This window comes from Barbus barbus, assembly GCF_936440315.1.
Source record: "Barbus barbus genome assembly, chromosome: 12".
Classification (NCBI taxonomy): Eukaryota; Metazoa; Chordata; class Actinopteri; order Cypriniformes; family Cyprinidae; genus Barbus; species Barbus barbus.
In genome coordinates this window covers 22133237-22143386 of record NC_136740.1, presented here as the reverse complement: position 1 = coordinate 22143386, position 10150 = coordinate 22133237, and the positions used below count along the sequence as shown (strand labels likewise).

The 10150-nt window shown below is 36.5% G+C and overlaps 2 protein-coding genes across 2 annotated transcripts; both read right to left on the bottom strand.

The window, feature by feature from the left end:
• Window positions 1–4430: 4430 nt before the first annotated feature.
• Window positions 4431–6351, bottom strand: LOC306877673 (GPN-loop GTPase 2). Its single transcript, XM_079429575.1, has 6 exons — window positions 6292–6351; window positions 5427–5887; window positions 5184–5340; window positions 4936–5096; window positions 4736–4866; window positions 4431–4628 (listed from the first exon to the last, which is right to left on the bottom strand). The coding sequence occupies exons 2-6, from the start codon at window positions 5835–5837 to the stop codon at window positions 4556–4558; spliced, it is 933 nt and encodes a 310-aa protein (XP_079285701.1). The 5' UTR covers window positions 5838–5887; window positions 6292–6351; the 3' UTR covers window positions 4431–4555.
• A 358-nt stretch (window positions 6352–6709) lies between these two features.
• LOC306878315 (uncharacterized protein) lies at window positions 6710–9845 on the bottom strand. The gene is made up of 4 exons (XM_079430584.1): window positions 9556–9845; window positions 9244–9373; window positions 7854–8422; window positions 6710–7553 (listed from the first exon to the last, which is right to left on the bottom strand). The coding sequence occupies exons 1-4, from the start codon at window positions 9714–9716 to the stop codon at window positions 7274–7276; spliced, it is 1140 nt and encodes a 379-aa protein (XP_079286710.1). The 5' UTR covers window positions 9717–9845; the 3' UTR covers window positions 6710–7273.
• Window positions 9846–10150: the final 305 nt, after the last annotated feature.

Here is a 10150-nt window from a genome sequence, read left to right as displayed (position 1 = left end):
ATATATTCAACTTTTAAAATGAAGAAGAAAATGTTTCTCATATCTTTTCACGCTGTGTGTTTGGTATTTTGGTACAAATTCATCTGTCACTTGGTTGAAGCTGGCCTACCTAGGCATATGCCAATATCTTCGTAAAACTATGCAAGGTAAAATGAAATACGCTACAGGCAATGTTAAATACAGATTATGTGTGACTGTGGGGGTTCAATCATTTTAAAATATCAAATTTAGCAAATTTCATAAAGTAGGGCCTATACATGCATTTCTCAATACAGTTCACTATCATTTTGTATGAAAAACAGTTTTGGCGCGGTGTTGGATCAGTCAAACCGGTTGAGAAACACTGTTTTAGGGGGTTGTGCTGATTGAAATGCGTTAGGAAAGTAAGAGAAGGGAGGGTTGGTGGTGGGTTGAGCTAGTCTGCAAGCAGGAAGTGAAAATGAAAAACCAGAGGGAGGGAGAGAGCACGAGTAAAGAAGAAAATCAGATAAACCACACAAAGTGGTTGAAAGGCAGAATACATTATCATCACAAAATAAGACCATCTATTTATACTGTGGTTCAGTTTGAAATCTAAAAAGAGATAGAGAAAGGATCTCTGGGGAAAAAATATCTTTTTAGGAGAATAACACACTGTCTCTCGTTCTCTGCTCTCCCCACCCCCTCTCTCTCTCTCCCTGCCTGCCTCTCACTCGAGCTGAAGCTTTGCTGCTTGCAAAAGCAGCACAACTCTGCTTTGGTATCTCAGTATGGGGGATGGGCAGAGCCTTAATGCAATGCAGAGCCTCTAGCTTTGCTGGCCAACTCTGCCTGTGTCCTGTGAAGTAGGGAGATTCTCTCTGTCACTTTTTAACAGCGTGTTGAATCTGGGAAATGTATTTCTCCCCAGTGAAATGTATATACAGAATATGGAAATAAAATATATAATTTATTGGAGCTGTTATATAGCCTTTCATATCTTTGATTTGGAGATCCAACATCTCTTTGTTAAATATTTGAAACCTTTGACGGTCAAAATGATGAGTGAGATTATCTATATCTTTATAAATATTTGGTGGAGTGTAATACAAATATTGATGGCGTAATTATAAATTATGATGTTATTTTATACAACAAATTAGCAGAGATAAAGGAATAAATTGTTAAAAGTTAATTATCAGAGCCATAATCCAAAAAATAATTTATAATTCTATATTAATGAAATAACTATTTAGTATTTAGTGTTATACCTTCAGCAAATGATTTTATCAAGTAGTATTTTAACTTCATTTTTTATATTTTCTGTTTTCTTTGTAAATTTAGTTCAACTTTAACTAATTTTGTTATGTTTTGCCATTTTATTACAGTTTTTGTTCTTTTTAAATATGTTTGTGTGTGTGTGTATATATATATATATATATTTATATATATAGTTTTAGATTTAGTTAAATTAGTACTTCAGGCTAGAATAATTGCAATAATAAATGTTGCCTTGGTAACTAGCTGAAATATATAGCTGAAAATAGGCCAAAGTATTTTTTATTTTATTTTAGCTGACGTTAATTTTATTTCAAGTAATAAAACTATTTTGCTATGGTTTTAGTTTTAGTTAACAACAATCACCCTTATTTAAGGTATATATTTGGCTGTATTAGTATTCCGTGGGAATCAAACCCATGACCTTGGTGTTGCTAGCATTAAGATCAGCTACAAGAAAGCTAATCTATACAAAACACAAATCAGTCTTGAACTGTGATATTTACTGTAAGTAGACATGTAAAAGAGCCACATAGTGGATATTTAGATGGTAAATCGTAACATTTGTTTGTAGAGACAACAATTAATTAAATCCAATACATTTTTGCTAAACAGTGAACATTTTATAGTTGTAGATTTGATGTTTTCCCTCTCTAAATGGCACAAAATTACATCATTTTAAATACTCTGCTCCTTGCATAAAATTACTGAGAGAGAGTGAAATCTGGAAGACATATATTGGTTTCGCTGAGATTTCCAAGCGAAAAATGAAAGCCAAACAAGCACGGCTTTCATCTGTCCTTGTTTGTCAACAGTTTTAATGAGGCAGAGTACAAAGTATGGCACATTTTCTGTGTAAACAAAACCATGTGTATTCAAACCCTTCCATGACCCTCAATACACCAATAAGCCACATGTACACTGCTGGTAAAGGAAGGAAACTGCTCAGCAATCAGAGTTTCATTCAATCCCTTGTTCTCAGACACACCCCCACATGGGAATCCATAAAGTAGCAAGAGCAGACACAAGGAAGTTGGTCCTCAGCCAGCAGGTTGCTGGGCAGCCGTCACACACAAAATTACTCTCTGAAGTGTGCTAGGGAAGGAAGTACCACTCCAGAGAGCCATAGGAAACCATAACTGGGGCATAATCGTGTGTTGACATTCATAACAATAAAAAATATATGTTCATGGTGACATCATTTACCTGAGGAGAAACTATAGAAACTCTGGCTTGAAGCTAAATTTCAAACAAATGTTATATATATATATATATATATATATATATACACACACACTCCATACTCTATATGCCTGCCATACGACTTACATAAACACATTGTATTGCCTACTTTTTAAAATTTTGAGGGCAACTTCCAAGGATTTCATGTGGCCTACAATGTATGTATAATATCTGAGGCAAATTCAATACTACAACCCTAACCCTAACCAGCAAATTACATTATTTTTATTGCACCTTTTTCTAAAATTTGCAACAATATGTGTCACTGTCAACTTTATTGTATTTGAATTTCGTTTGTTAACAGAATTAAAATATCATGAAATCATAGCCCTGAATAAAGAAACACTTTACTATTTATTTGAGTGCAATAGCCATACACCAAGTAGTTCCTGTCACACTGAAAATATCTAAACTTCTTTTATCACCCTAAATGATGCCTAGAGCAAATATAGTGCCAAGCTTGCACATACTCAGACCCCGTAAAGCAGAAACAGATTTCACATTGCCAACTCCATTCCCTGTCAGCGTCCTGTTTTTACCCTGCAGATTCGACTAAAATGTGGACTAGATTATGAACTGACATGGATAATGCATGCATTTCTAACGACACATACACCTTGGAATAGCGCAGTCCTGTTTGTGCACTAATTACAAGAATATTATAATCTTAACATTCTTTTTCAGCTATCTATAAACGTATATCGCAGCATATTTAGTTATGTTTAAATGTTACTTAGTCATCTGACTGTCACAAGCGTTTTTAGAGCGCAATATAATGATTGTAATCCATTCCGCGTTTTCCACAATTCTCAAACCGAGTGCGCTAAGAGGCGAAGCACTTCTTTCTGGTTCCCGGAATACTTCCGTGGCTCGCACAAGTATGTGTTAAGGTGACTGTTGTGGAGATTTATTCCTGAGGGATGCTCTGGCACTTTCATACATAAGCTTAAATGACTAGATCATATTTAACTGATATTAGGAAGAAAAACATGGCCAAAAAGACAAGTTCAACAAACACCGAGCACTATCTAACATAGTTGTCATGTCTTCCTTTCGTGTACAATGCATTCCTGTGTTCCTCCGCGAGTGAGAAGGCCTTTTTCAAGGTCCAGACTACACAGGATGGGAAAGGTGTTCCGGCTCGATAAAGGTTCTCTGCCACAAGTTCGCAAATTACGCGCCATGCATCAAGAGAGCGGGGAAGAAAACGTGTAAATGAAAAAACAAAAACAGAACCTTTATTTACTGTTTTACAAAGGTGTACCAAATAATAAAATCCAGCAGCGTTAATTGATTCCCTTTTAAATGGTCCCCAGTTTCACATATTGAAGCACGCCTGTAATTTATTTATTTTAGTGTCTCATTTGCCTTAACTCTGGCTTTAATTCGGTCACAGAATTCAAATTCAGGCGACTGTTTTTTAAATTCTGTGATAAACGAGGAAAAGCTGACTACTACATTGTGTGAACACATAGCCGTTATTATAGTGACCTCTAGAGGTGATCCTATCCACAGCACACACTCAACTGATTAATACGCTGCTCAGAGGAAGTTCATTCAGCTATTTATGCATCAAATCTTTCAAGCTCAAACACTAAGATGCATGTCTACGAAACCCAAAACAATCATTCTGAGTTTCCTTCTATCAGTGCAACTCAAGCTGAAATAATGAGATTTAGTTTTACTGTGTGGACAAACAGTACTTTGCTTAGATACATGAGTGCATTGTTTCTTAGATACAGAACAAACAAAATACGTTTTTGTTGAAAAATAAGAATTATAGTGTATTTAAAATATAAAATATAGTGTATTAAAGTCACATCTGATAAAATGAATTGTGTAATTATTGCTTATGTAGAAAACATTTTGCAATGCATTTGCAAGTGTTTAAGACAATGATTATATGTGAAAAACTGTTCTGTGAATGTATACATTTTGGTGTGGGGAACAAAAACATTTAATATTTCTTTTATTTGCTCATTTGTGGAATTTCAACATGCCTGCAATGTGTTTGAATGTGTGAAATAAGACCTCTGCAAATTGCTTTTTTTTTTTTTTTTTATCAATATAAAAATGGTTACAAGTCCATAACTTCATCCTCCACAGTTGTCCCAGTGGCCTCCATGTATTTCTCCTGTACACTAAGAGTTCTGAGGCAAATGGTTAAGGACAATCAAAATTCAACAAAGTGATTGCAGAAATGAACAGAAGTGTGTTAACAACAAAAACAGAAAACTAAACAGTATGATAAGGATACGTGCTGAACTGGAAATCTGCTCCAACTGCAGCAGACATCATGGCCTGCAGGTTCCTCTCCTCCAGGTCTCCAAAACAGTAGCCATTAGTTTTGTCCACAGTTCTCAGAACTCGAGTCATGCTTTCCTTATCCTGTAGAGAAATAACAATGGTCAAAAATCATGCCTGCATTTCATTACAATTACAAAAGTGAGCACTAACCTGCACATTAAGAGGAACAAAAGACACCAAGCTGTAGTCCTGGATCACTTCGGCCAACTTCACATTCAGGTGGTGAAACTTTTTGAAGAAAGGGTCTGAGGAGAGATGCTCCACCAAATACGTCAAGTCCAGAACCTCAGTGTAGAAGTCTAGATTGAATGCTAATAATAATAAAAAAAGTGTTAAATTAGTATTAAATTAAAGTACATCCACAAATTTCTGCATCAGTCTGGACTATATTATCTTACCAAGTTTGCCATACTGCTCAATGAGGTCCATTTTTGAGAGCACATTGACATGTGGCAATTCAACATGCAGCATGGTGGACAGGGACGTACACAGTACAGAGATGAACTTGGCCGGATCAGCACAATAATGGGAATCCACCAGATGCACTGCGGTCAGCTGTCAATATCAGATGAAATTAGATAGGAAATACATCTTAATAAATCCCAAGAGGAGTTCAAGAAACATTCTCACCATCTACTTACCCTGAAATTCCACTTTGACAACTGTGCAAATATATTCTTCACTGAATTATGGTGAGTGTAAAGTTCCACCTGACCTGGGCAGTCAAAAAGAAAGTAGCAGTCATGGTGGTGCTTCAGCTTGCTCTCTAACCAGTCCAAATTTGCCTCCAAGTATTCCATAGAATAGATAAGGCCACCATTGGGGCCAAGTTTTAGACTGTCCATCACATCGTCCAGAGTGATGAGTTCGGATATATCCACGGCACACGGATAGGGCAGGCCTTCATTGGCAGGATCCAGGTTCACAATGACCACCTTGCGCCCGAGGTGGCTGAGGAACTCTTGCATGCCCCGGCAGTAAGTGGTTTTACCTGAGCCAGGTGGACCAATCACAACCTGGCCAAAATGTAGAGCTGGTTTTGATGAAGTCATGATGAAGCAGGTTCACCACTTTGCAACTGAAGAAAGAAACTAGACTTCATCTAAAAGAGAGGAGAAAATATTTTTTTCATGTTGTATGAATGGAAGGGAAAAAAACAATCACTGAACAACATGAAGGTGTGATGACAGAATTTTAATTTTATAACGTTAAACTATGTCTTCAAGAGAGATTGAAGAAGAAAAAGGAGCTTAAAATAAGTCATGGTAACAATTTATTTACTTATTGATGATCGTTTTTATTAGTATCGTTAAATGTAAATACTACAAAACAGATAACGTTAGCACTACTGTAGATTTGCGCGGTCTGGGAATAGAGGAACCCGTAAACAAACTCATTCAGATAGATAGGACAAAACCAAATTAAACTAGAATTAATGTATATGTAAAACCAAATACATCTAATATCGTAAAACAAATACACATAACAAAACACTTATACACAAACCTTTGGAAGTCAGTGAATTATTTCGCTGCAACATGACGCTATAAACGTGGAGGAAACCGGATGTAGGGGATTTCAAAATAAAAGCCGCACAAAACGACTTTGCGTCATTTCTTGGAGAATACATAAACTTTACAGAACTGTACTTTATAAATCGGAGGAAACTTTGTTTTGTTTTTTAATGTATTATTTAAAGGACGAGCTTTAAAATGTGAGCTTTGTGTCTCCGAGCACTGTGTACATAGTGATAGCTTAATTCAAATAACAGTTTACTATAATAATGTAGACTAAATTATTAAATATATAACACTAAATTCACTGCATACGTAATTATTCGACAAAGGAATAATGTCTGGTTTATCGCTTTCAGATTTCCTTATTTACTCTTACAATGTGTGCAGACAATCAAAAGGCCAACATTCATTATTCTCCATCTTTATTTTACAATACAAAACATCTACAAATCAAATATGAATGTACTGTGAGAGAACAGAAAATATCTTAAGATGCCATCTTTTGTATAGCAATATTCAGATGAGTCTCCATAACCATGAGGATGATAATCTGCTGGCGCAAAAACTAACCAGGACACAGAATGTATCTATTCACAGACTACAAACTCAAAGAAATGAAACAAGCACTCACATGAAATACATCCAGTATATTTACAGTAACCAAATCTGGACATTATATGCACTACTTCAAGAGTATCCAAAATATATGTTTTTTTTTTAAGATTAATTAGTTCTGGCATTGAGCACTTGCTTTGAAGAACAACACTGTACACACAGTTAGATGGGATACAAAACTATCCACCTGAGAATAGAGTCATACAGACAACTTGGGCAGGCTGAAGTGAGATTCTTTCATTGTCCTTAAGGAAATTCTGAATTAATAAATTCAAGCTGGTCCTGTTCCTACCGATGAAACTCTTTCAAAGAGTCCAGCACAAAACAGGTAACTTTGGTAAACGTTGAGGCAAGAACTACTCATCCAGGACTTCATCCAGGCCTTCATCCAGGCCTTCATCCTCTTCATCCTCCTTCTTTGCGTCAACCTCGGCTGTGTCAGAGAATTCATGAAGGAGCACATACTCTCTGCTGCTGAAGCCAAACTTCAACACATCCTTCTCTTTGAGCTCGTAGTAACGCTGAGGTTCTATACGCTGATTGTTCAGGTAGGTTCCATTACCTGAACCCAGATCGATGATGTACGGCTTCACTCTCCTGCCCGTGGTGCCATCCGCCCGTGTGAATTCCACTAATCTGGGGATGATAAAAGTCAGAGACAAAAGTTAAATCATTATGAAGAAATTAACACTTGAATTCAATTTTTAAAGTCGCAATGTAGTGAAAATAGCAACAATATGTTTTCTTCCGTACTGTGATATAAATTAACTTTTATATTATGAAAAAAAAACTGAATGTTAATTGCTACTGTAAACTATTTGGTTATTAACATATCAAAATATTTTCTTTTGTGATCAAGAATAATGTCAGAATTATCATTTTTAGGTGAAATATCTCCTTAACCATTTACTAGATATCTTTAATTGTTGTTCTGACCTGTACTGAAAAACAGCATGTTGTTTGGAACATGAAGGGTGGTCGATAGGAATGTCTGCAATCTTCCTCTGTCGTCCAAGTAGAAACGCACTCTGTCTGTGGATGTACATGACTGGAAGCGGCTCGTCATTCTTAAAGGGGTACAAACGCCATCTTCGTTTAGGGATCCGGGCCTCGGGAGGCTCATTATACTTGATCACCACCCCCCTGAATGTATTGGTATCTTCCACCAAGGCACCTGATAGTTCAAAGTTGGGCTTTTCCTTGTCCGCTGCAGGTGCAGAATCACCAGCATTTTCACCGCCAAACTCATGCTCCTCATTACCACTGCCACTCTGAGCCTCCTGTCTGAGGCGATTCTCCCGCCGCTGTTCATTATGCCGTTCCCTCTCAGCCTGCTGTTGCTGCTGTATGTGGGCATCCCGTGCTCTTCCCCGATTTCTGTTCTGTTCTCTGTCTCGCTCTCTTTGCCGAGGCCGCTCTCCCTCTCTTTTCATCCTGCGATCATCTGAATCATCCCTTCTCTCACGATGCCGATGACTTTCAGATCCTCTGTGATCCTCTTGCTCCTGTAATGAAAACACAATCTTAGTACAGTACACCTTTTTAGCTGCTTTCAAAAACAATAATAATTATTACTGAAAGCAATTATACAAATTTTATATTTTATTACATATATTCTAAAATATCTTAAAACATGTACATTTATACATATCCAATTAAAATATCTAGCATTTATAATATTTAACTATATATCTGTAAACAACAGTTATTTACATTACTTATTAAAACTACGAAGAAAGCCTACATAGCTAAGACTATATGGAGACATGCATAAAATAACTAGCATTTTAACTCAGATTTTCTATTAAATAAAAATAATACACTAAATATGAATCATGTTGTATCATCTTGTTATCATATGGCAAGTTAATATGTGATAAACTTGCTCCTGTAATGAAAATAAAACCTCAATTAATGTTGCTAAAAAATAAATAACGGCGTTAAGCAAATTACATTATTTAAAGGACTGTGTGCGCATATATTTATATATATATATATATATATATATATTGTTGTAATGTAACTGTACATAACATTCTATAAACAAAAATGATAATTTAACTTACTAAATATCCTAAAATATCAACAATTTAACACACACACACACAAAGCAGCAATAATAATAATAATGTATACCAATTACATAAAATAATTTGGCCTGCTATACATCCAAGAGTCAAATTATATTATAATGCAATTTTTTCCACACGAAGATCCTATAAGTTTTGAGCCAAAGCCCTCTGTGCTTTTTAACCCTTTCACAGCTTTCTTGTCAGTTCATGACATTGCGTGACTTGACAAGCTGATATGTATCAGTTTAACTCACCCGCTTTATCCTAATGTCAGTGCTGCGGTGTGGGCTTCCACTTCTCCGGGGTCGAGGTGACCTCTCCTGCTGTCTGCCCGATGAACGGTCTCTCCTCGCTGGCGACCTGTCCTTTCTTCTGACAGGTGATCTACAAATACAGTTCAGAAAGCATCTTGTATGAAACTACCGACTACAAATACAACGACTTGTTGATCATCCCCACATGCTACAGTATTTTAATGGAATGTCCAGATTAAAATATAGGAGCAATCTCTCTATTCGGCGGAGCTGTCATTAAGATAAACGGGCTGAGAGGCACAGGGCGCTCACCTGCTGTCTCGTCGTCTCGGTGGAGGACTGCTGCTTCCTCGGCTGGAGCCTGAACTGGATCGGCGGACCCGCGGAGGCCGCGCCGGACTCACTTTTTCTTGCTTAATGTTTGTCTTTACATTCCGGACAGGAGATTCTCTGTGTCGTCTCCTGTTATCCATTGTGAAATAAGGTTGCCTATTAGCTTCGTAAAAAGTAAGAGGCGTTCATACCAAATGGAAGCATGAAAACAGATTCAAACCGCATTTACGAAACTTCCATGAATACTTCCGGTTCGACGCTTGTACGCTGAAGAAATTTGTCCCTCTTTTTTTGAAAAGCTATTTAGTTCCGCTTTCTTTAGAGCTTCAATATACATTTTTTAATAGTGTTTATACAGGTACATCTAAAAAATTAGAATATCACGAAAAAGCTCAATATTTTTTGTCACGCATTTCAGAAAGTGAAGCCCATATATTATATAGATTCATTACACATAGAGTGAAATATTTCAAGCCTTTATTTCTTGAAATTGATGATGATGGCTTACAGATCATGAAAACACAAAATTCAGTGTCTCAGAAAATTAGAATATTACATAAGATCAATAAAAAAG